Below are 27,902 nucleotides of genomic sequence, written 5' to 3' on the forward strand. Positions count from 1 at the left end.
CCTACGTTTCGGCAAGACCAATAAGAAACTTTTTGCCACACCCTCACCTTTTGGCACGCCCATTGCTCCAGGCTGCAGTTAGTGTCTTGTGCATCATATTTATTTTCATATAAAAGCAACAGAACTGAAATTATATCATGTTTATCAGCAACACAGCAGGTGAGTGTGAATAACGCAATATCCGCCTTTGATCTCATAGGTATTTGTTTCGCTTCTGGAGATCAGAACTGTCCGTCTTGACTGCACTTATTTCACTCCTCCCTTAACTGCAGCCGTCTACTCTGGCCTATATTTCAGGCGAGGCACATCTCAAACGAGCCTAATGTGTGCTGAGGTCCTCCTCTTCACTCTGCTGACCCACGACTGCACACCATCACACAGATACAACCTCTTCATTACGTTTGAGATGACACGACTGTGATGGATCTCATCAGCAACAGAGATGAGACAAACTACAGGAGCAAGGGGAGGCACCTGGTTGGTGTGGAGACAACAATCTCTTTCTGAATGTGGAGAAGATGAAGGAGATTGTTCTTGACTTTAGGAGAGCACACACTGAGCATGAGCCTCTGACCATCAACAGTTGACTGTGGAGAGAGTGAGCAGCAGCAAGTTCCTGGGTGGGCACATCATAGAGGACCTCTCCTGGACAAACAACACCACTGCACTGGCCAAGAAAGCACAGCAGCGTCTCTACTTCCTCCACAAACTGAGAAGAGCCAGAGCCCCAGGCCTCATCATGTGCACCTTCTACAGAGGCACCATCGAGAGCATTCTAACCAGAAGGACAGCTTCATCCATCAGACTGTCAAGAAGCTCAACTCTCTCCTGACTCTGCCCCCTCCCCTCTTTTGCCCCATGCACTACTGAACTCTGACCCTCCACTCCCACATCCCCAGGATCTTTCAGCCCCCTCCCACTAACACACACTGACCCACACCAGTCACTCTGTGCAGCACTGGACTGAAAACTACCTCTTCTGACAGTTAAATAAAGACTGCTCTCTGAGCTCTTTGTCACTTTAAACAGAATGATAAGCTCTTTTTTCACTACACTCATTATATCTGCACTGTTTGTTTATTTCACTGGTTTGCACTCTCTGACATGTGCCTTGAGCTACTTTATCTTGTTTACATGTCCTTATTAATATACTTGTACTTATATTATATTTAATCTGTATTTGTCTGTATTTTTACATTCTACTGTTAGTGTTATCCGTGTGCACCAAGGGTCTGTGAGTAACGCAGGCGGTAGATTTGACAAAAAAGCAGACTTTGACTTTGATCATCAGTTCAACAAAACCCACAGCACTTGATATGATCATTCTGATGAAACATTGTCCAGATTATTGTATGGCTAACCAAAAAAAAAAAAAAAAACATTCAAATTTATTTGTGTACCATTATTTGATCAGGTCTCACCTCAGTGTCTTGAGTTGACAGTTTGGATCCTGTAGTAAATGATTGAGCTCCTTCACTCCTGATTGTCCAGGATCATTTCCTGTGAGATCCAGCTCTATCAGGTGTGAAGGGTTTGATCTCAGAGCTGAAGCCAGAGCTTTATAACCTTCTTCAGTGATACTGCAGTTTGAAAGCCTAGAACCAGAATGAAAATGTCACATTCAGATCATTAATCAGTTATTCTAGAAATGACCTGAACAATGAAATCCCTAAACACAATTATATTTTATTCCATATACAAATGAACTAAAACTTAATTTAATTTAATATTAGTTGTAAAGCAAACTCTGACAAATTAAAATGTTAGATATCAATTCACTTTAGTATCTCCAGCTTACAGTCACTTTCAAGCTTTAATCTTCTGATGCTCCTCATTTGTGAGATACACTTGTGGTCTTTATGGTCAAAAGTGACTGAACACCTGAAATGTAACTTTTTAAATTTTCAGTAAAATCAATGTAATATATTTTTTTATGGAAGTAAAACACTGACAAATGTTTTTGAAGCAAAACACGGTGCTGTATAGCACTAACTGAAATAAAATGCATCGTATTAACAGTGCTTGCATTTTAAGGTTGTGCAATTCAACATGGGTGGATATTTAGGCTGTGAATTTTTCAAGTGGAAACATAAAATTTCATTTGTAAAATTTTCAATGTTAATAATACAGATTATTTTAAAATACGACTTTCAATATTACATTGTTTACAATTTAAATATTAAATATTCATATTATTTTAAAATACAAATTTAACAATTGCAGTGTTCAAAATTTCAATACTAAATAATTTCAATGCAACCTTTGATACTTGACAGGACATTTCGGTGCGTATTTTTTTGCTTCCAAAAAATTCACCGATTCAAATTCGCCAAGCAATTCGATGCTACACATCCAGGTATGTCAGGAAGAGCAATAGGTTGTTTGCAATCACGTGGTTCTGATGACGCATGAAATGCAGCTGGAGGGCAGGAAGTTATTTTTCTCCATAGGAATCACTAGCAGAAACTCGAAATGCCTATGTTTTAAGTTGTTTATGGAAATTGGTCAAACCTAGAAATTTAATTTCTTATCTTGTATGAATATATACTGTTCATATGGAGGAAAACGCAAGAATTTGACTGAAAAACGCAGATAAAAGTGTCTTGTAAACCTGCGTCTGCGGTCAGGAGGAGAGTCAGATAATGCTTGTGTGTGAAAATGGTTAATTAAAGCTATAATAATATTAAGATATAAACATATATATATATATACTGTATATATATAAACAAAAAATATCGTCATCATAATATAACGATCACAGTTGTGATTTTTCTGTACCTTTCTCTTGTGATAGCATCCAAACCAATACAGGACAGACTTTGCTCCGTCTCATCAGTTCTGCTTTTTTAGTCAGGCATGTAAAGCGAAACTTTTATTTAAATTCTGGACTGATTATAACGCAGAAAGCGAGCAAATATCGCTTTCATATAGTCACTAAAAAGTTGTCACTCACTTAAATTTATTGCAATATCCATTAAGCTCTCGAAACAACAAATATATGCGTACATCGTGTACATGTGTCGTTTAGCATTGAGTAAATTCTCACTGTCTCACACTGTATCTATTTATACACTTCTTCAGTAATATCTTAACATATTATTATATATTTTCTTTACCATTTGCACACTCAAGCATTATCTGACTCTCTTCCTGACCGCAGATGGAGGTTTACAAGCCACTTTTCAGTAAATTTCTCGCCGTTCCCTGTTACCGACAGCAGATTTTCAAGCAATTATAAAAGCTTTGTGTGGTTTCTCGGTTTGACCGATGTTGAGCGCCTTTAAACATAGGCATTTTAAGTTTCTGCTATTGATTCCCATGGAGTAAAATTACTTCCTGCCCTCCATCTGCATTTCGTGCCACAGCAGTTAGTGCTATACAGCACCCTGTTTTGCTTCAAAAACGTTTGTCAGTGTTTTACTTCCATAATTTTTGTTCTGTATAGTACTGTGCAAAAGTCTTATTCCACTAGTATTTTCACCAGATAAAAATGGTTTAAAGTCAGTTATTTCTTTTTTTTGCTGTAGTGTGTCAGTAGGAAATATCAGTTTACATTACAATTAACATTCATGTTGCCATTAATTGTAATAATCCAGTGAGATTTTAGTTTGCACAAGGAGTCTGACAACAGCCAGTGCTCCACACAGAGATCTGATCTCATCATCATCAGTCCGTCTGGAATGACATGAAGAAACAGAACAAACTGAGACAGACTAAAGGCCTTTTCATGCTGAACGCAAACATTTGGCTCAATGACACTTTTCAATTGAAACAATAGATCCCTATGGGGCTATTCACTCCAGACGAGATCATTCACAAGGATTTTTTCCACCCTCTCAAATGTTATTACAAGAACTCAGTGATGGTTTAAATGGGTTTAAAGCCAAAAAACAACAACAACATTAATAATCAGATACATTTTCAAATATAGCTTAATGCTAATTGTTCATCTATTATATTTTAAGATGTATTTAACATTATAGATAGTTTGTGTTTCTGGTGTGAAACCAAATTTGATCTCAGTTTAATGCTGTATATTGAGCAGCAGATGATGTTAAATCCATATTCGAGATCCATATCTGAGGAAAAATGCATTGCATTAGCAGAAGGTTATCAAATTGAAAGCACCGCTCGTTGGCAATTTGCTTCGCTTTTTCGCATCACGCTCAGTGTGAAACGGCCTTAAATCCAGAAGAACTGTGGCAACATCTCCAAGATGCTTCAGGATAAGCTTGATGTTTTTGGACATAATTTCTTTCTTTTATAAGGTTATGAATTTGTGTATATATATATATATATATATATATATATATATATATATATATATATATATATTCAGACATTCTCAAACACTACTTTTTGTCAAGTTTTAAATACTACTTGTGGTCAAGGGGACCAAATATCCCCTCAAGGTAAAATTATGACCCTGATGGGACAATTTTTTTTTTTTTGGAAAGAAGCTTATAATTCCTACAAAACAAAGGTTTTTTTTTTAAGTCTAAAACTGCAGAAGATCTTGTGTAAGGGGTAGATTAAGGGCATTATATAATAATTATATTTTATTATTATATTAGAGGGGTGCCCCAGTCCCCCTTGAAAGTCAAATTTCATTTAATTTTATTGTCCCTATAGCATCAGATCACAACAGAAGTCATTTAAGGTTACCTTTCCTATAGAACAGGTCTATAACTTATTTTTTATTAAGACGAGACACTGCAGGTGAATAGGGTAAAAAAAAAAGTACTAACAGATATCACGTCACTTACTTAGTTGATTGATTACATTTATAATTGCAAACATTTTTGTGTTACAAGTTTTCTAAAATGTTAGGTTTAAACATGCTAATGAGACATTATTTAATGAAATATACACTAATTTGCATACATCTCTAGTACAAAAATCTAAACACTGGATGAAGTCAATGACATATTAAAGTCAAATGTTTCAACAGAGGGAATTTTTGTTATCTCATTTTGTCAAGGCATAATTCAGAAAAAAACTTTGAACAGACAGACAACATTATATTTTTGAGGGCAGGTCCACCACTTTCTTGTAGCCAATTAAAGGTTGTATCAGCGATTTCTAGCCTAGAACATAAAGTGTCAAATTCAGCTGACCTTTATTCACGATCCGCTCGCTGCCTGCCCCATAAATTGTCTGTGAAAAAACCGCGTCTCTCTGGTCAGCCTAGGGTCCGAGATATGCCAAAAAAACAATCGGCGCTATCAACTATAACCACAGATAAACAAACCGTGTTCCAACCAATCAGCGTCAGGGGGTTCGTGTTGTGGACTTTCCTACTGGTGCAGGGATGTGAGGGAGGCGGAGCGAAAGTCCACAACACCAAACCCCTGACGCTGATTGGTTGGAACAATGTTTGTTTTTGCTGTGGAATGGTTGGTAGTGCCGATTGTTTTTTTGGCATATCTCGGACCCTAGGCTGACCAGAGAGATGCGGTTTTTTCACAGACAATTTATGGGACAGGCAGCGAGCGGATCGTGATGAAAGATCAGCTGAATTTTACACTTTATGTTTCAGGCTAGAAATCGCTGATACAACCTTTAAATGAGACTCTCGCGGACTCTCCATTTACTCTTACCTGGTTTATTAAATACATCACGTGCCAAAACATTTATCTCCATTTAGTTCAGGATCATTCTCCCTGCCAGAGGAATGGTACTTTTAATGTACGGATACTTAAATAATTAATTAAATAAATAACTTAAGTAAAACATGATTATTTGTTGTGTACAATTAGGCTATGTGTTCATACTGAATTCCAATCTTTCCTCCTCAACAGGCTATATATGATATATTACTTTATTGTAATTTTGATGATATACAGATGGCCTAGTATTTGCACTACACACATACATAATTTCATCTGTCTACTGATCAGGGACGATTCCATTTTTTAAACAAAAATTTGGTTCAATATAATTATTGAAAAAACAGGAATAAAATATGCTGTAAAACAAAACATAGTTAAAATGACACAATTATCTCATTAAAACAACATGTTTTTTCTAGTAATAATGACATACTTCATACGATCAGATTTTCCCCATTGAAGACATAGGGTTACGTTATGTGAGTGAGCTATTTGAATTGTCCGTGCTGCCTTCTCCACAGTCCTGACATAAACCAGGATCTGCACGCTGCTGAAGTTATAGAAATGCACTCTTAAAAATGTATTTTAATGTAATAGTTTTGATTGTAGCAACATGTTTTTGAGAATAATCTCCAATTTGTCTATAATATATCTAGTAACTGCACTCAGACCCAGAGGACTCTGATCAAAACAGTTATTTTTGAATATTCGACGCATGAAATATTTCTTTATCTAAATTGAAATATGAACAGAAAGAAACAAAGAGAAATGTCAAACGGTTTCTTTGTATTGTGATGATGAGTTACCGCTACTGCTCTGCAAATTAGTCATAATAACGTTTCTTTATAATGGTAGGCTGTTGCACAGGCCATATTTCTTGCAAATATACATCTCATATAAAGCGTAACACTGCACTTCTCGATGCTTTACATTGTAATAACAAGAAAGAAATACAAATGTCTGCTTTATTTTATGTACTTCCACAAAAACAACAAAACGTTACAAATTGCTTTTGTAAAATAATAGGGTGCGCTTTCTGCCACAGCTTGTTATTGTCAGGATTGTGTCTGTCTCTGTTCTGTTTTCCATAGTGTTTTTCCCCCTATGTTTCTAGTCTAAATGGTTTAGTCCTTGTGTTCCCCTTTGGTTTTGTTCCCATTGGTTTAGTCTTGCCCTTATTTGTATTTCCCCCTCGTTATCTTGTTTGTAGCCACACCCCTGTTTCTGTGTATTGAAGTCTGTGTCTGATCACACCCCAGTGTCCGTCGTTAATTGTTACTTCAGTTTGTTTCTGCTCCATGTTCTTTGTTATTTGCTCAATAAATATCAGTGTTTATTATTACTCCGGTTTCCAGCACCTTATTTCCACTCCTCAACCTACAAATCTGTGACAGTTATATAAACAGCTTGAAAGGTCTACTTCAATAAAACATATTTGTGTTTATTTAATTTGTATAAATCTAAGAAGAGATACTGTACAGCCTTTCCCGTGTGAGCTCATTATCTGTATTATTGTGCTCACATCCGGCGCAGCGCAACCTATTACAGTATAAAGCCTGGAATTCAACCCAGAAGAACAACGCATTCTTAGCAAACAAGTCATTTAGACATTTGCAACAGTTTGTATTTTTACACATACAGATTGGTTCTACGCAGTCAATCCTTTTGGAAATTTTTTAAACTGTTGTTTTCATGAGTAAATCACTATTCACGGATCATATCATATTCATTGACCATATTTTAGCAAAAACAATGGGCCAAAAATGGAAGTCAGAAGAATACAAATCATATTTATTTTGTGTAAACATGAAGCTGCAGTTTCACAATACATGAATTACACTTACGAGTAACAGTAAAATACTGCAAATGATTTTTTTCTTACGCTTGAAATGCGATTTACACCTTTACAAAGCTTCTCTTGCGCATGCAAATTTAATTTACGCTTACAGTCTCATGTACACTTCCACAACTCTTACTCTGCGTATGCAAATCTTTAAGGCATTCATTTAACTCCATAGTTTAAGACTACTAATGTTTATTACATATCCATGCATTTATTCAATGACGTGAAGAATTACGGGCCTAATACTGTCCTATAATAATAAAAGTAAAAACACAGGGAAAAAAGGAAAGTGCCCCACCCACGTTTTAAAACAAAGTTTAAAAGATTATTAAAAGATAAATAAAATGAATGTTTTTTTTTTAATTGCTTATTGCTAATTACATTAATATAATGTGAAGTGATAACATACTGAGTCTAAAGTGTTTTGGTTTAAACTGTTGAAGTGATTTTCATCATTTTGATTCTTGTATGTGAATGTTACTGACCTCAATCTCTCCAGTTTACAGTGTAAATCCTTCAGTACGTCACATAAGTCATTCACTCCTGTGTTTGTTATTTGATTCCAGCTCAGGTTCAGTTCTCTCAGGTGTGATGGGTTTGATTTCAGAGCTGAAGTCAGGATGAGACACTGTTTCTCTGTAATACTGCATCTCCACAGACTGAAGACAGAACGAGAAAGAACAATGACTCAGATCTATGATGATCATCTTACTAAATGTGTTTTGCATCTTCCAGCAGATTTTTGCTGACAAATAAATGGTGATATCTGTGTGCAGGTAACATGGAGAAAGACTACACATTGTTCATTTAAATATACTACAAACTACACAAAAGGTATAAAGTTATGCAAAGGTTAAAATCAGCTAAATTACCCATTAAGATGTGAGTTATTTATCCAAGTTATGAGATTTCAATTGATAACATTAACTACATTAGTTAACATGAACTAATGATGAACTACTAGCATTTAATAACCTTAATGTAAGTTTCAACATTTACTAATACAGTTTTAAATTAAAAAGTATTCTGTTAATTAGTAAATACACTGTGAATTGACATGAACAATGATTAATTATATAAACTAACATGAACAGATTAATAAATGCTGTCAAAATATATTTAATAGCTAATGTTAACTAATGAAATTGTTACTGTCTACTATAGTCATAAATCACTTTAGTCTCACAGATCAATGTTCAAACATACTGTAGACTAAACAATTACAAGTCAACAACAAAGACAGTTTGCTTATAAAAATATTATATTTTGCACATGTGTTAATTTAATGAATAAACATATTTCCTTAAACTGAATACATTCAAATAAGTTTTGAAAAGGCAGTTGATTTGCTTTAGTGCTGCACTGATCAGGACATTTGAGGCAGATACTGATCACTGATTCTGAAATGCTCGTTCAGTTTTTACAATTTACAGTATATGCTGCACCAAAATTAGACATTTTACAGTTTGACAAACACAAACTTTAAATTAAAAGCAGTTATGAATAGATGACAAAAAAAAAACACTTGCATACCAGCAATCAGTAAACATGATTACATTCAGCAGTCATATGTTTATCAGATTTTGCCACTTATCTTTAATTTACACAGAATTTAACTGTAAAAGTGTAGTTTTTCTCTTTTAAATCACTGTAGAATTTCCATATATCTGTGTGTGGAACTAATGATCATTCTTTTACATTCAAACTTTTTGTAAAAAAACATTTCGTGGGGAACAAACAAAAGTGTAGCACTAAATCTGGTAAAATGTTACACATTGCTATTTGCATTGTGGCTAATAAACAATATATTTCTATTACAATATATACTTTAACCCTCTGGGGTCTGAGGTGTTTTGGGGCCCTGAAGAAGTTTTGACATGCCCTGACATTTGTGCTTTTTTCAGTATCTTAAAAACATATGAATGGTTAAAGTCAGATTACATTGTAATCAGCACATATTGGGCTACAATAATATGCAAGCAACATTAATGTGCATGTTTGTGTTTTTGAGAAAACTATGTTTATGCGTGGTTATTGAAAATCTAAAGTTTTGAAGTCACTGAAATAAGGCCATGAACGACTTATAGGACATTTCTTTACAAGACTTTAGATAATTGGATGTCGTAGGTTAGAATTTTTTCAACCAAATGATGTGAAAATCATCTCGTTCACTCGTTCAGAGAAAACAATATATTGATTTAAATTTTATAAAACATGTTTTGTGATCGAAAGGGATTATTCATAGGTGTGGCAATGGCCCATGAATATTTAGCAATTCACACCTGAGAGACAAAAGAGCCCTCCCTAATGGCCCCATCAATGCCTGACTTCACTAGCAGAACAAGAAACAATGTGAGAAGATTCAGAGAATGGAGTTTTAGATTATTTTTATTTTATTTACTACACTGTATAAACAAAACATACATAATGAAGGTCAAAGACACATTATTGAGCTTCCTGATCTGACCACACAGATGTGCACAGACTTTGTGGCATTTCTGAAAACTTCTTCTGAATTCTGTTCAACAAATGAAACAGGTAAATCTTACCTGCTATTTTGTGTGCACTTAAAAAAAATACAAAAAAAGTCAAAAACTTGTTTTACACTAGAATATCAGTGTAGTTGAACATCTCAAGTTTCTAGTGCTCTCAGAGGAATACAGTTTGAAGGCACTCAAGGGAAAGAGGGCAGGATTCATCTTTTGAGCAGGTTTGAGATCACTACAAAAACAAAACAAAAATCATATCAGGATCATCTGTCAGTATACAGTCATAGACTCTAGCATTTGTACTAATGTAAAAAAGGACATGTAATATCGTTTAGCACTATATTACTAATAAACATGATGTAAACATACATTCAGTGTAAGCACTCATATTACTTTTACACCCTACTGTTATACAATAAAATAAATAAATAAAGTATGATTCTACAGTCATAAACATATCGTCATAAATGCATCTCACAGTCATAATCACATCGTTTTTCTAGAACATTATAAATATCCTGGCATCGTGAGAGATGCAATGCAATCAAACGTACTTCATAATGTTTCATTTGATAAAGTCAGGAATTTTAGTTTGGAATAAGTCTAACTAGTAAAATGTGTACATGTTTTGCCAAAGGAAACAACAGCGAAAGCTAGTAGGAAAATGAAAGTAAGACTTACTCATGTAAATGTCTCCTCCTGTTGGGTTTGCGTCGCATCACGTCCTTCTTATGATCGTGGTAAATATAAGTCTAATTCCTCACAGCATATCTTAATTCAGGAACAAACTGTAACCAAGATGAACTTGAAGTCATGTTGCTTTGTTGCGGTGATGTGGGAGTTTCCTCGCATACAGATACTCCGGTCCTTGCCGCGCCTGCAGCACATGGCTAATTTGCATGGCAAAAGATTTCGCGATAGTGGGCGCGGTCACATTAGAGATAATTAGTTGGAACTGGAAAGACTAGACATCTCCTTGGTTTCATATAGATTAATTTATCACAGATTATTGGTTTTTGATCAAACTTACTTCGTTTAAAAGCATAAATCTCAAGCTTTCAGTAGATACCACTTTTCTGTTTGTGTGCTGAGTATTCACCGAGTTTGAATGATTTAAGTAACGCATTTCTAAAAGCAGTTCGCGGAGACAGAGAAAACAGAAATCACCCTGTTTGTTTTCTTTATTCTAAATAAAAAAGCACAACTTTCTGCTGTTCCTGTGAGTGTGCACAAATAAAAGTACACACTTTACAGTTTCCAATGATGTATATCTCTAATTTGTATGACTAAAACTGACAGAGCATTTTTAGTGTCTTTTGCGCTGATCTTAAAAAAAGTAGGTTGGTCACGCCGGCGTGACCGTCGGCCCCAGAGGGTTAAAACTGTTCTGACACAAATATGGAAATATGATCAACTACAATAACAGTACTATTAAAAGTAATGTAAGATTTGAACTAAAGCAGCAATACTCACATCAGTGTGTTGAGTTGACAGTGTTTATCCTCCAGTAGAGCAGAGATCTGATTCACTCGTGTGTCTCCTAGTTCATGTTTACTCAGATTCAGCTCTCTCAGGAGTAACGGGTTTTTACCCACAATTCCAGTCACATACTGACAGCCTTCATCTGCAGCAGGACCCAAAAACCTGCAGAAGACAAGATGAAGCAAACAAGATCAATTAATTTAAAGATCCATTGTATTACAAAAATTAATACAGAAAAAAACCCAGTTTTATTCTAAACAGAGATCTAGTAATTGCAAAATGTTTCTTTAAACATTTAAATACACAAATACATAAATATTCAAAACCAAAGTCTAATAGTCACAGTTATTGGAAAGAAACTAGAGGGACACTCAGTCCTAAAGCAAACTCAGGAGAACAGAAACGTCCCACAGAGCAGAAGAGCAAAACCTCACTAGATCATGATTTTCAGTTTACAAATACAGAGTGTGCAATTAAAAGCCTCAAGATCTTTCAGAAGGAGTGAGAAACATCAGCACAGAGAAAACTGGCTTGAGAAACTGAATGTTTTTGCACCAAGGGCCTGTGAGTAACGCATTTTTAATTCTCAGTATGTATGTGCTGTACATGTGGCAGAATTGACAATAAAGCAGACTTTGACTTTGATCATCAGTTCAACAAAACCCACAGCACCTGATATGATCATTCTGATGAAACACATTGTCCAGATTATTGTCATTTATTTGACAATCATTTATTTGTGTACCATTATTTGATCAGGTCTCACCTCAGTGTCTTGAGTTGACAGTTTGGATCCTGTAGTAAATGATTGAGCTCCTTCACTCCTGATTGTCCAGGATCATTTCCTGTGAGATCCAGCTCTATCAGGTGTGAAGGGTTTGATCTCAGAGCTGAAGCCAGAGCTTTATAACCTTCTTCAGTGATACTGCAGTTTGAAAGCCTAGAACCAGAATGAAAATGTCACATTCAGATGATTAATCAGTTATTCTAGAAATGACCTAAACAATGAAAATCCCTAAACACAATTATATTTTATTCCTTACACGATTTAACTAAAACTTGGATGTAGATCGGCACGGTTGTGATTCTCCATAGGCACGAGGCCACAGGTAATCACAGAGTGCCGATATACAGCCATATCTCAAGTCTACGAGAGTAATATTGCGTTCATACAACAGTTCAACGGCATACATAAACAAAACAACAACAGACTGTCTTTAAAAGCTCTCTTTTGTGCAAACTATTCCTTCCGCCACAGATTCAAATCAAAGTTTGATGGTTAATCAGCTGAGCATTAGCTCCGTTACTAATTCCAAAACATCACTTTAGAATTAGTAACGAAGGAATGTTGAGTTGCTTCATTTAAATGTGCCATAGAATGCATTGAAACAATATTTTAAATTGTTCTCTGATATCTACATAGAAGGTATATGGCATAGGAAAGGGCAAAAATCTGCAGAAACGGTTTTACAGGTCCATTTACAACCCTAGGACTTGTCCCTAGAATGAAATGCTCTGTTATTGCCTTATTTGGAAGTTTCCTGCATAATAATGAGGAGCTCTGCTCTGATTGGCTGTCTTACAGAGTGGCTTGCTCACACAGCTGTAAGGAAACACGTGGAGGAAATATATATTTAATTATGGCCGCTTCATTTATTTAACTCTAGACACTTTTAATATGCGGTTTGTTGAATCTGCCGTTTTGAATCAGCGACATTTTTTTCTCTCACTACAGTTAAAGCATGTGCTCTGTGTAACGTTATACTGCAGCGAACTAGTATAACATATAAGGACTTAACACACAAGTTTTGATGCTTTAGTGATGCTCAGGATCTGTAAATCATTGGCCATCATCAGTGCAGTCACCTCTCCGTTTATGTAAGTAAAATCTTATGTACAGGCTACCGCTAGCTTTAAGCTAACCATGTCCCTTCAGTGGTTTTACTGATGCACTGACGTTTAGTGATGGGTCGTTCTTGAACGATTCGTTCATTTAGAATGAATCTTTAATGTGACTCGGAAAGAACGGGTCATCTTGGGGAGTGATTCGTTCAGTCGCGCATGCGCAATTGCGCAACTATGAACGAAGGACTCAAACCCGAGGACTCGAGAGATGAACTAAACAATTTTGTTTCCGGCTCAGACTGCATAGGTTAAGCGTATGGGGCTGTCACGTGATGAACGAACGACTCGGACCCGGACAGATAGAAGTGAAGGAGCTAATCATAGACTGAAGACCCAGGTAAACAATGATTTATTCTTTTCTGTTTCTAATAGCCTTATAGTTTTGTCTTGTTTGTAGTGTGATGAACGTTTGTATAAGCAGTACATATGTTATGGAAGTAAAACATTGCTTTTTAATTATATTTTGGTAAAATGAACGAAATGACTCGAAAAAAGATTCGTTCATTTTGCTGAACGAGACTCAAAGATCCGAGTCGGTAAAATGATCCGAACTTCCCATCACTACTGACATTACTGATGTTTGGGTGATGCAAATGTTGGGGACGTAACTATTACGCCTCTGGACTGTTGCGTAACAGTCTGTGTTGTGTTGGAATTTGCCCTTTTTTCAGTTGTCTTTTGCAAACACTTGATTTATATAAGTAGGAAACGATGGTGTTTAAGACTCACAGTACGTTATGTCCATGTACTGAACTGTTATTATTCAACCATGCCAAGGTAAATTCAGTTTTCCATTCTATGGCACCTTTAAAGCCTATTGTATTACTGCATTAAAACCTCATTGTATCATGTTTGAGTATTATGAGAGAGAGATGCACTGAGCAAGTCATTAATGTACCTGCATCTGATTCATTATTCATATTCACCATGATACAACATTAGTTTGAATGTTTACTGAAGAAAGCGTTAATATCCGTTCATCTGTTAGGGGTGGTTTTGCTGTTTAGTGCACTTATTCACTGTGGCAAGCTGCTGTTGAAGCTAAAAATAACTTCCGCTTAACTTTTCAATTTAAAAATCCCAAAGTCACTAATAACTGCTCACTCGTAAGACGGCCTCTTGTCGCCATCTAATGGCGGAACAATGTAACAAATCATCGAATACACGCACGTTTCTCAACACTAAATACTATTATTAAATACATTGCTTAAAATATAGTTTATATACATTTTTTATTTATTGAGTTATAATATTTAATAAACAACAACAAAACCAGGCATCAAAAAGTTGCTAGGCACTTCAGTCAAGAATAACGTCAGTCATTTCTATCGCTTGCTGTAGTGTGTCAGTAGGAAGTATCAGTTTATATTTCCAAATGATAATTTTGCCATTAACTGTAACGATCAAGTGCGATTTTTAATTGCACAAGGAGTCTGACAACAGCCAGTGCTCCACACAGAGATCTGATCTCATCATCATCAGTCCGTCTAGAATGACATGAAGAAACAGACCAAACTAAGACCGACTAAATCCAAATGCAGCAATGTGTCAAAGATGGTTCAAGAGAGGCTTAATGTTTTTAGACGTAATTGCTTACTTTTAGACGTTATTGCTTACTTACGCTTAGGTTTCTAGTCTAGACTTCAAGAGGAAATCCCTGAACTCCCATCAGTAATTGTAATGCAAAAATAATAATAGCCTGGAAATATTTTATCTTAGCTTTTAATTTCCAATTATTTAATATCCAATTATATATACACATATCGATGCATCACCATAGATACAAATAAACCAAAGGTATGTTTAGTTATCTGTAGCTTGAACACAATCAAATACATTCAGTAAATGGTGTAGCACAATGTGTAGGCTTAGGACAGTGTCAATAAAAGACTGAATCAGAGAAAAAAAAAACACACTATGGCAGGCATAAATGTAAAAGTATCTATGCACAATATACAGACTTGTTCATTATCCAAGTCTGTTTTTCACCTTATGTTTTTGTTAAGATCAATTTTGGTCTATTGTCACACAACTTACCTCAGTATCTCCAAATGACACTCCATATTTCCCAGTCCAGCGCAAAACAGCTTCACTCCTGAATCCTGCAGATTATTATTGCTCATGTTCAGCTCTTTCAAACTGGTATCTGATCCAAGAACTGTAGCCAGAGCTGAACAGCTTTTGTCTGTTAAACCACAATCATTTAACCTACGACATAAATAAGATTACAGAATATTAGATTAAATATGTTTGCTAAATACAAATAATAAATAATAAGTCAATCTATAGCTTTAATTACATTGATTTATAAATTCGAAAGTGTTAGTTCTATGGCTTCAAGGAAAAGCATTATTAAGTGAATACTGATTAAACACCCTAACTATTATGATCATGTGCTCAACACTGGCTGTAAAACATGCTGTTAAAACACAATACCGTTTACAGAGTGCTCACAAAAATATGCACAGGAATGTTTGAGCAGCTGTCTATCAGCGGGTACCACACTGACCCAGTATTTGGTACTACTAGTACTGCAGAAAGGCTGGAATTATACATTAAAATAAACCACAATCACTAGTTAGCTGATTATCTGTTGACATTTACTGCACACATTTGAGTGGACATTTGATGGACTAAGCATCATCTTCATTCTCAGCTAAAGAAAAACACTATAATTTTTAATAAAATTAATTTTCCAGAACAACAAGATTTTTCATGACAACTTACAGAGCTCTTTTGGAGGTTTTGATGACTGCTGATAATCTAATGAGACACTCGTCTGATTTCTTGAATTTCTGAAGCTCAAACTCCTCCAGCTCCTCCTCTGATGTCAACAACACAAAGGCCAAAGCAGACCACTGGGCAGGTGAAAGATCAGCAGATGAGAGACTTCCTTTGCTAAGGTGGGTCTGAATGTCTTTCACCAGAGTTTGGTCGTTCAGTTCATTCAGACAGTAGAACAGATTGATGGATCTCTCTGGAGACAGATTAGCTTCAAATTTCTGCTTGATGTACTGAACTATTTCCTTTTTGCTCTGGTCATTTCCATTTTGCTGTGTCAACAGACCCTGTAAGAGTCGCTGATTGGACTGGAGTGACAAACCAAGGAGAAAGCGAAGAAAAAGATCCAGATGTCCATTATCACTCTCTAGTGCCTTGTCCACTGCAGTCTTGAGCAAATCAATCATGGTTTGACTTTTGTTTTCCTGTTCTGTAGACTCATGAACAAATATACTTCTCTTCTTTATATCTAGAAACAGATGTGCATAAAGAGCTGCAATAAACTCTTGAATGCTCAAGTGAACAAAGCAGTACATGGTACCAAGAACAATCCCAGTTTCCTCCTTAAAGATCTGGGTACACATGCCTGAATACACTGATGCTTTATAGACGTCAATACCACAGGCTTCCAGATCTGTGTCATAGAAGATCACATTGTTTCTTTCTAGCTGATGAAATGCCAGTTTCCCCAGTGAAAAGATGGCATCTTTATCCCAGGAAACATCTGGTGTATATTCTCCATCATACTTTCGTCTGCTCTGCTGGATCTGAAATCTGAGAAAGTGTGTGTACATTTGTGTCAGAGTCTTGGGAGTGTCTTCAGTATTTGACTCCTGCAGTGTTTTGGAGACATCATCAGCCTGATTGTTTTTCACAACATTATTTCTTTTCTTCTCTAAAATGTTCTGGAGGACAGTGGCTGAAATCCAGCAGAAGACTGGGATGTGGCACATGATAAAGAGACTCTTTGATTGTTTAACATGATCAATGATTTCTTTGGCCAGATTCCCATCCGTGATTCTTTTTCTGAAGTACTCCTCCTTTTGTGCATCATTGAATCCTCGTATCTCTGTCAGCCGGTCGATACAGTCAGGAGGAATCTTACTGGCAGCTGCTGGTCTGGTGGTGATCCAGATGAGAGCAGAAGGAAGCAGATTTCCCTTGATGAGGTTTGTCAGGAGAACATCCAGAGAGACTGGTGAAGATACATCATGCGTCTCAATATCCTTAAAGTTTACAGGAAGTCGGCATTCATCCAATCCATCGAGGATGAACAAGACTTTGCACTGATTTCTTCTTGTAAGGTTTAGTCCTTTTGCTTCTGGGAAAAACTGAGTTATAAGGTCCATCAAACTTAGTTCTTCTTTCTCCTTTAAGTTCATCTCTCTGAATGGAAGAGGAAATATGAAGCTGATATCTTGATTTTCTTTTCCTTCGGCCCAATCCAGGACAAACTTTTGCACAGAGACTGATTTTCCGATGCCAGCAACTCCTTTTGTCAGTACAGTTCTGATCTGCTTGTCTTGTTCAGGTGCTTTAAACATATGTTTGCACTCAACCTGTATTTCTTGTGATTCATGACGTCTGGAAGCAACTTCAATCTGTCTTACCTCATGTTCAGTATTGACCTGTTCACTACAACCCTGAGTGATATAGAGATCTGTGTAGATGTTATTCAGAAGAGTAGAGTCACCTTGTTTTGCAATTCCTTCAAACAAACACTGATATTTCTTCCTTAGGCTACATTTTAGCTGATGAACGAGGCTCAGCTCATCTAAATACGGGAATAAAATATTAAGATTGTTTAGTCTCTGGGTTTGTTATGTTTGGAGCAGAATGTGCAAGTCTAAAGGAAGTCTGTCATTGTAAGAAACAGCACAGGTTATGAACACATGATATGAGAGACATATGAGTCATAACAGTGATTGTGGAAGAGGAAACATATTGACACAGGGCTGAAAGCAGCTAACAGAGTCTCTTACCTTCTAGAGTATTAGCAGCTTCATCTTGCTTCATCTCTCTCAGGAAGTAGAGCGTGAGATCAAGAGCTGCTTCTTTCATACTGCATCTGTTCTCATTAAAGTCCTTCATGTATTGCATGTTCTCTTTTTGTAATATTTTCTTAAACATTTCCAGCTCATTCTTTAGAAATTGTATTATTTTCTTCTCAAGATCCTTTAAAGAAAGCAAAATAAATAAATAAATAAAAAAGACAAAGAACAAAATTTAACCAATTCCACATCCATATTTGGTCCAAATTTTATAATCAGTAATTAATATTTTGTAAAACACTGCCCAGTAACCAATTTGTTTGCTATAAATCTAAACATTTAGAAAATATTTTCCTACCTGGAAGATTCCAGGGAGTTTGTCTGTGAAATTCTTGTGGTTCCTGTTACTCTGGACGTCTGAATCTAATGTTTCGCATTGCAGCCTGTTAAATTTGTGAATAAAATGAAATGTGGTTAAAGCAAAATGTTAGAAAAACGTCTTATTCTTTAATCAAACACAAAGAGCAATCATCAGCTGTTAAAGAGAAGGTTCTATTGAAGTACAAATTTAGGTAAAAACTGGATCCTATATCTCTGTCCTATAAAGGAGAGAACTAATAATGCAAAGAACAGGACAAAAAAAAAACAGTATTACAGGAGTTCTTCTGTCTAATTTGAAATGGTTTAATGCTGCAAATAGAAATTAAGTAGATGTTTCCATCGTGGATGCTATTTGTTGCTGCTTGTGTAATTGTATTACTGAAAAATAGCTGGAGACCAACTTCAATAAAAAAGGAAAGCAGATATTATGATCTGTGATTTATTGTTTTATTTAGTTCATTTCTATCACAAATATCCCAGTGGAACAATTAGCTAGTGCCATACAATACAAAACACATGAAATACCTTTCAGTAGCTGATGGTGTTTCCTCACTGAACTTCGGTGGTTCAAGTTTTGACCAGTCACTCTTCACAGACACAGAGCTGAACACATGAGAGCCTGATCTTACACTAAAGACACAAAGATGAAAGGAGCTTTTTTAAACTTTATTTAATACAATCAATTTTACAAATTTTAAAAAGAAAGTACAATATATACCCCAATGAAAAAAAGAGAAAAGTATAAGTCCCCTTCCATCCCAGTACAGAAAATGTCAGTGTCCAAACTCTCTTCTGTAACAGCAGCAGCATCCTCATGTAACACACGAGTTTGATTTCTACTCTGTCTGCATCTAATGTTTTGCCACTTGAGCATTCACCTACATTCACCTCAGTCTCAATAGTCTCACTTCTCCCACCTTCCTCATTTATATCTTCCCTAGCAATAGAGGCACTGACCCCAGCTTCAACACTCATCCTTTCATTATTTACAGTTTCAGCATCATTATCTTTCTCAGCACATACACTTCTAATGTGGTCCTCCCATTATATCAGAGGGAACAAAAACTCAAACTCATCTACATTATACTTCAAGACCACTTAAACCTGTCATCTAAAACAAACCACAGTGATTTACAGTCAAGCGGGATTTAAATAGCCTTTGTCTATATTAGGGATTTCCTATAACGTCATATTGTATATTCATGAAATTAATATCTGCACTTCAGTCAAAGCATTTCTGGATCAGTGTTTTCTGTTAGATACAATAAATCACTTTGCAGGAGACTTTGACCTTATATATATATATATATATATATATATTTTTTTTTTTTTATTAGGAAGTTGTGAATCTCTGAAGTTCTGCAAAGCATTTGTAAATATAAAACAAGGTTAGTTAAGGTTTTGTTTGTTAAAGCAAACATGTGAAAGTCCAGCAGTGTTTAAAATGATTGTCTGAAAACAGACTCAGTCTTACCTCTGTTTGTGTGAGAGACTCATCTCAGACGGAGAGTCCTTTCCTCGCTCCTCTGACATACTGCAGATAAACTGCCAGAGATCAGCACTGGGTTGAGAAAACTATCTGCTGTTCAGTTTGACCTGGAGATGATGATCCTTAATGAGATCAAGAAATATCTGGAGTTAGCAGCAACACAAAACACTAGATCAAATAAAGTCAGTTATGAACAAATGCATTGCCATGTAGAATAACCACATTCAGAAACACATTGGTTTTCAATAACCCCTTTTGGAAAACTTACTTGCAGTCTTGTCCACTAAGAAGAGCATTTATAAGTATTTGAAACGATCATTTTCTGTCCTTTAGGCCTGTAGTTTGTCAGCAATAATTCTCATATCTCTCAGACAGATTGGATTAAATACAAAAACAATGTCCGCGAGTGTTAAAATTAGTAGAGTCTGCGCTAAAGTTGTGTCTATAAAATGTTTTCTAGGACATAGAATGAATCAAATCCAATGAACAACGCTTTGTTTTGCTATCTGCGTGTGTTCCGCAGTTACTTTCGTTTTCGTCTTCTTCGTGGGTTTTTCCGGAGGGTTTGAACGAGCTGAACAGTTACTGCCACCTGCTGAACTGGAGCCTGATATTCTCCCTAATAAATTAAACACTTGTAACGCTCTAACCCGGACAACTATTCAAGTTAGTGAAATAAAAGAGATAGAAAACGGCAAAGTTGGTGATCCACACATTTAATGGTTGGTACATGACAACGCGCCCCTCTCATAAATGAGAGTTTAACTCTTTCTTGGCGTTACAAAATAAAAGTGAAGGCAAAATAATAGCAAGAAGGCAGAGCGAACTTATCATCTATATGGTTTTCATTAAAACAGTCACGTAGTCATTCTACGTCATCTCCACACAGCGTGAGTTATATGTTACGTGATCAGTCTCTTAAAGGGCACCTCACAATATAATGTAATGTATGCAAAAACATAGCTTTGGCCGTTACACACTGCTTATTGTCCTTGTTCTGATGTGTTATCTGTGATGTTTATCGCAAATGTCACACATGCTGAGATGTGTATTTATGTATTACTTTCAGTTATTTCTGTTCATATTAGGGTGTAGTATTAAATATATAAAACAAGTCTACAATGTGGAGCAGGCCAGCAGTTAAAAATAAAGTAGAAAAACATATTTCAGTTTTCCATAAATCAAATCTCCATGTAATAAAAACATTTAGATGATCATGATAAGATTTCATATTCGTTGTTATTCTATTCTACTTTCTATTCAGTGATGTGTGTGTCTGTTGTTAATGTCCAGATATCCAGTATATTGTCTTTGTTCTGTGGATGGAGTCTCTCCTTCATCAGTCCAGACCAACTAAACATTTTCACCAGTTAATAACATTTGTGTCTTTCTCTCTCCTCTAGATCGTCAAATACATCGTCTTTATTCACCACATTTATATTTCCATCTAAATACAATCATACATATACAGTTAAAACTATATTTTAGTTTGTTTTGAAAAGTTTGTCTGTCTGTTTTAAGTATTATTAAATCTACATAAGCAGTTTCTATCTCTTAAATATAGGCTAACTTGTAGAAGAAACATCTGTAATGCCACAGTCATAAAGACTAGAAAGAGACAAACAGAGGAAGAAGATCTTCTTAGAAACAAACCATTAAGTCATTATCATATATATTATATTTTTTGAAATACCTCATTTTATAAACATGCATCAAATTGTTCATAATTTTATGAAGCTGTTTTCTGCTTTCTCTTTGTAACAAGGAGGGTCAGAGACGTTCAGATCCATTTGCAGCATTTATTAGATGACACAAAACAAACAAACACAAAGGGGCAGGCAGAAATCGTTGTTAAAAAACAGGCAGAAAGGTCGGGGCTGGCAGCGAGAATCAAACACGGGAGGGAGTCCAGGAATCAAACACACAGGAAAACAAACACGGGAAGGAACGCTCATAATTACGACCATTAGGAACAATAAGACTTTGCAAGGTGGCTGTTTTTTGACGACGATTTCTGCCTGCCCCTTTGTGTTTGTTTTGTTGAATAAATGCTGCAAATGGATCTGGACGTCTCTGACCCTCCTTGTTACAGAAGACTTCGCCATTACAAGGATCCAGCAGCGATTGTGGAGTTATCTGGTTCCAGCATGGATTCAGCTGTACAGATCATGCGTCTCAAGCAGGGTGAGCGGTCTATTGAGGATTACGTTATGGACTTTGTGGAATTAGTTAAGCAGACTTCTATGGATAATCTGTGTCTGATGATATTTTTTCATGGAGGACTTTCTGAACCACTCCGCTCCTCAGTGCCACTTTATGAACCTCATTGGGCTTTAGAACACTACTTGGACATTGCATTTCAAATGATTGGCTCACCTTTAACTGTGGGTGATTTAGAAGAGCAACCGCCCAAGTCTGAAAGCAAGATGGCCTCCCTTCTAGAGTCTTTTCACAAGATGACCTCCCTTCTAGAGTCTGTTCGCAAAATGGCTGCCCTTCCAGAGTCTGCTCTCAAGATGGTCACCCTTCCAGAGTCTCCGCTGGTCCCGACTGGCCTTCCAGAGTCTCCGCTGGTCCTGCCCGGCCTTCCAGAGTCTCCGCTGGTCCTGCCCGGCCTTCCACAGTCTCCGCTGGTCCCGCCCGGCCTTCCAGAGTCTCCGCTGGTCCCGCCCGGCCTTCCAGAGTCTCCGCTGATCCCGCCCGGCCTTCCAGAGTCTCCGCTGGTCCCGCCCGGCCTTCCAGAGCCTCCGCTGGTTCCACCCGGCCATCCAGAGCCTCCGCTGGTTCCGCCCAGCCTTCCAGAGCCTCCACTGGTTCAGCCCAGTCTTCCAGAGCTTCCGCTGGTTCCATCCAGTCGTCCTGAGATTCCTGTCTGCCCGGTTCTGGTCACGGAGCCCATGCATGGACTGTGTGGGTTCCCACCCACACTCCCTGCTGCTCCAGTCCCGCCACCTCTGTCTCCTGACAGTCCCTCTGCTCACCCACATCCCACCTTCGGTGCAGAGGACTTGCCGTGGGACTGCCAGTTTCCATCGATGTCCAGACTGAAGGATACCTCACCATCACCTCCAGTCTCAGAGTCCTGGACTCCACCTCGGCCCTCCGACCCTGCGGCTCCACCCTAGCTCTGTGCTCCCTCGTCTCCGTTGTCAGTCGTCAGCCCACCAGCTCCTCCGGGCTCCATTGTCTCTCCGGATCCGCCCAGGTCAGTCGTCGCCCCACCTTCGCCTCTGGACTCTACTCCTCCGGCTGCGCCTCGTCACTCTGTCCTGCCGGCTCTGTGGACCTCCTCCCTCCCGTGGGCACAGCCTCGATCCTCTGTCACTCCGGCTCTACTGCGTACCTCCGGACCTCCATCTCCGCCGGGGTCGCCAGAGCCTTGGGTTCCGCCTTGGCCCTGCGGATCCTCGGTGTCACCTAGGATCGTCGACTCTCCGGTTCTCCCTCGGGCTCCACCGTCTCCACCTCCGTCGGTCGGCCCCATGGAGGAGTCAACCCTTCCTCCACCATGGCTTCTCCCTCCATCGGCTCCGCCTCAGTCCATAGCTCCATTACCCCCACATGGACCTGGCCCTCCATCCCTCCCCCTGTTCCGCCTCCGCTCCACCACCCTCCGGGTTTCATTAGGTCAGGGGTTTTCAAACCTGTCCTGGAGCCTCCCCTGCCCTGCACATTTTGTATGTCTCCCTTATTAGGCACACCCAATTCAGGTCTTGCAGTCTCTACTAATGAGCTGATGATTTGAATCAGGTGTATTAGATGAGAGAGACAAGCAAAATGTGCAGGGCAGGGGAGGCTCCAGGACAGGTTTGAAAACCCCTGCATTAGGTGGTTAGAGCGTCTGGAAGCCGCTCCTTGGGGAGGGGCTCTGTCACGTATTGGTCGTCTTGTCATCATTAACTCTTGCACTACACATCATGGACTTCATTCCCCACAAGCCACTGCACTAATCACTGCATTCACCTGCTCCTTGTTTCTCACTGCACTGATTACCGCTCACAGCTGCACCTCATCACACTGACTGCATTTAAGCTTCTCACACACACAGCCACCTTGCGAAGTCTTATTGTTCCTAATGGTCGTAATTATGAGCATTCCTTCCCGTGTTTGTTTTCCCGTGTGTTTGATTCCTGGACTCCCTCCCATGTTTGATTCTCGCTGCCAGCCCGATCTTTCTGCCTGTTTTTTGACGAAGATTTCTGCCTGCCCCTTTGTGTTTGTTTTGTTGAATAAATGCTGCAAATGGATCTGAACGTCTCTGACCCTCCTTGTGACACTCTTCACATTTCTAATGATTTATATTGAAATGTTTTTACCTTAATTTCAGATCGGATGGAGGAAAAACAACGTCAAAACTAGAGAAGAAACTTACTCACAAACTAAAAGTATTTTTTACTTCACCTGCACTAAGTGTGGAAAGAGTTTCAGATGAAAACAGAATCTCAATGTTCACATGAAGATCCACACCAAAGAGAAGTCATTGACATGAGATCAGTGGGAAGAGTTTTAAACAAGAAGTAACCCTGAAGATGCACATGAACATCACACTGGAGAGAAGCTGCACGCATGTGATCAATGTGGACAAATATTTGCGTGGTCTACAGGCCTGAAGGAGCACCTGAAAGTTGATATGAAGGAGAAACCACATTCATGTCCTTTATGTGGAAAGAGTTTTCACAACTGCAGAGTTTAAAACTTGATCAGAAGATACACACTGGTGTGAGAGATCTTATGTGCTTTTAGTGTAAGAAAACTTTTATGACAGTTAACCACCAGAGGATCCACACTAGAGAGAAACCTTACAAGTGTTCACACTGTGACAAAAGATTGAGTCGGTCAGAAACCCTGAAAACACATGAGAGGATCCACACTGGAGAGAAACCATATCACTGACTGAATGTGGGAAGAGTTTGACTCAGTCTCCTAATCTACTCATGCACACAAAAAGGATTGATAGTAAGTAGATCATCTTTCAGGTCTCATCCTCACCAAACGTGACACAATAATGAGCAGAAAAACACAATCTCTTCTGTACAAATCTGTCATAATCAGCTCTAACATGCAACAGGAAAAAGAAACATCTTCTGTAGTTTTTACAGCGAATAAAGTTCACCTTCAAGACCAGCAGATTTATCTGTGAGATTCAGAAACAATGTTTAAAAGTTTTCTTCTAGTATGTCATTTTACTTTATGATATTAATTGTATCATTGTGCTTTCCTACGAGTTTTGTTTTGTGGTTAGTTTTCTGATAATACATATGTATCACTCTGTAGCAGCGTCCTATCCACTTATGAACAGCTGATCAGATGTTCTTTACTCATACGTTGGAAATAAAATCATTGTCCATTTAGAATCCGTCTTTTGCTTTGCTCTATTAATGAATGAAATGGGGTTTACAATAAAAGACGCATGGATTCGGGACTCAATGAATCTTACTATACGGTAAGAACCATGTGATCCCGTCACCTATTCACCTTCCTTCACACACAATCATGAGGGTTTAAATGTCACATGACCAAACCAGCTCCTCCCATTCCAAACCGCCCTCTAGTGGTTACAATTACATTGGGCTCCTACACACTCCTTTTCATGAGGGACAGGAGTTTTTTTTTTTTTTTTTTTTTTTTTTTACATGTACACACCTTTGAAAAAGAAAAAGAGACTAACACTTTTAAGACAAAGTGAAATACATTTTTTCATTTGTCTTTCCTCCACTAATAGTGTATCTAGAAAACTCAGATGTACTATCATTTAACTTTTAACTTTTGGGGTCAGTTTTTTTTTTTTTTTTTTAAAGAATTTAATATTTTTATTCACCAAGGATGTGTTGAATTCATAAAAAGTGATAGAAAAACATATACTGTTAGAAAATATTACCATTTTGAAGAAAGGCTGTTATTTTTAACTTTTAATTAATCGAAGAAACAAAAAAAAAAAAAAAAAGTATCACAGGCTCCAAAACAATATTTGCCAGCACAACAGTTTCCAGCATTGATCTTTCTAATAATAAATCAGCATATTAGAATGATTTCTGAAGGATCATGTGACACTTAAAACTGCAATAACAGCTGATAAAAAATCAGCTTTTTATCACAGGAATAGATTCTATTTTAAAGTATGTTAACATAAAAAAAACATTATTTTGTATTGTAAAAACATTTAGCAATATTACTGTATTTTTCATTAAATAAATGCAGCCTTGATGAGCATAACAGACTTCTTTAAAGACTATTACGAGTCTTTTGAACAGTAGTTTATATATATTCACAGTATTATAAGAACACATGTTTTAAAGGTCTAGTTTTAAGATGTTTGCAGAACACTTACACAAAAAATCTTAGCTAAATGGAATTAATAAAGCAATCTTACTGTTAAATCTTAAGTAAGATTAGTAAATCTCCTGGAGTATGTTAATTAGAACTGACATTAAACAAACTTGGTATTTATTGCTTAATATACTTAGGAAGAGTTTGCTTTCTCTTACTTTAAACAGATTTTTAAATTAACTTATAGTTCCCTTCCGGGAACTCGAGTCACGTCTAGGAACGCTATGGGGAACGCCATTGGCGGGCCGCACTCTGAACTGTTGTCTAACAACCAATGAAATGACGGGAGTGACGTCACAGGCGCGGTGACGTCATCGACCGGGAAGTATAAAGCACGTGCGTTCGACGCCCGCGGCAGCTTTTGTCATTCAGCGAGAGCGCTCTGTGTCTGTGTCTGTCCCGGTCATACTGCTGTTTTTCGTGCCAATTTGCACGGCTTTTATTTGAGTAGTATGACCACTTAAATGCAACCAAAGGGGGAAAGAAAGTTTAGAATTAAGGCGGTTCAAGCAGCCAAATAGATAGTGAAACACAGTCTGTGTAGTCTGCTTGAGTGTAGAGCACACACAGTCAGCCCTCGAAAAGGCTGACTGTCCACAGTGTGAGCGTAAAAATCTTCCACTGTGGGTGCTCCACGCGATCTATTAGAGGAAAAGGAGACGGGTGTTTTAAAAATACCCTATCTCCTCTCCTATCTGGTCGATCGTAAACCTTATACTGGATAAAGAAGCCCGCAATGCGGTTACTTCCCTCCAGGAAAGGTTTTCAACGCTTTCCATATCTTCCTCCGAGGAGGTCGATGTGAAGTGCGTTGCCAAAAGTATTCAACAATTCAAAACAATTCTTCCTGCGGACTAAGTCAGCACTTCCAAACGGAGCTTTTTGTCCTTCTCAAACTAGAAAGCAAAGATAATACCGCGGGTTGGACAGACGCTATCTGCTATCTGTCGCCCAGTCTGGCATCATCCTTGAAGGCTCCGTCTTTGCTTTCCAAGCCGCCTAAAATAAAACTTCAGGCTTGATCAGCAAATATACACGTCTTGGGGTTCATGACGGGAAAAATAACCCCAGCCGTGTACCAGCTCCTCACATAGAGGCTCATAATAGGAGCATTGCAGCCCGTTTCCCTCCGGTGACACCTAGAGGGCGGGATTAGCAACACTCCTGACCGGGGGCTTCCTGGACTGAGCCCGGTCCGAGGATCGTGCTTCGGTCTAAGAAGTCCTCGACCTAACGGCCCCGACCTTGATAAAAATACATATATATATATACATATATATAGGGCCGATGAGGGCAGCCCCTCTCGGGGAGATTTGTGGTGCACCATAGAAAAACACGGTGACCACATCTTCTCGGGCCCTCAGGAGATATGTCGGCAATCTCCCGCGAACATCATTCTCTAGCTGTTCCGCCCGGAAACGTAGCGGTCCTAGGGAGTTTGCAACCCCCACGGGGGTCTTCAGAGAAACTAGTTCAGGATTATCCTGCCAGCACGCTGTTACAGGTCCCTGAACTAGTCCCTCAAACAAATCCAGAAGCCAGTCTCGAGAGACTGGTTCCCTTAGTAGATTTTTCGGCAGCGTGGAAACTACTGCCGAATGT

The 27,902-nt window shown here is 37.9% G+C and overlaps 1 protein-coding gene across 1 annotated transcript; it reads right to left on the reverse strand.

Moving 5' to 3' along the window:
- Nucleotides 1-309: 309 nt before the first annotated feature.
- Nucleotides 310-20,017, reverse strand: LOC141337892 (NLR family CARD domain-containing protein 3-like). The gene is made up of 9 exons (XM_073843468.1): nucleotides 19,959-20,017; nucleotides 19,010-19,138; nucleotides 18,462-18,546; nucleotides 18,095-18,287; nucleotides 16,059-17,886; nucleotides 15,369-15,539; nucleotides 12,193-12,366; nucleotides 7,941-8,114; nucleotides 310-538 (listed from the first exon to the last, which is right to left on the reverse strand). Exons 1-9 carry the CDS (start codon nucleotides 20,015-20,017, stop codon nucleotides 310-312), a joined length of 3,042 nt encoding a protein of 1,013 aa, XP_073699569.1.
- Nucleotides 20,018-27,902: the final 7,885 nt, after the last annotated feature.

Source organism: Garra rufa, chromosome 7 (genome assembly GCF_049309525.1).
Source record: "Garra rufa chromosome 7, GarRuf1.0, whole genome shotgun sequence".
Lineage (NCBI taxonomy): Eukaryota > Metazoa > Chordata > Actinopteri > Cypriniformes > Cyprinidae > Garra > Garra rufa.

Coding starts and splice junctions, on each gene's coding strand:
- LOC141337892 (XM_073843468.1), bottom strand. CDS start 20,017: ATGTCAGAGGAGCGAGGAAAGGACTCTCCGTCTGAGATGAGTCTCTCA. Junction 12,367..15,368: donor TGTCATTTGGAGATACTGAG/GTAAGTTGTGTG, acceptor TTCTGGTTCTAG/GCTTTCAAACTGCAGTATCA. Junction 539..7,940: donor TGTAAACTGGAGAGATTGAG/GTCAGTAACATT, acceptor GCTCTCCTAAAG/TCAAGAACAATCTCCTTCAT.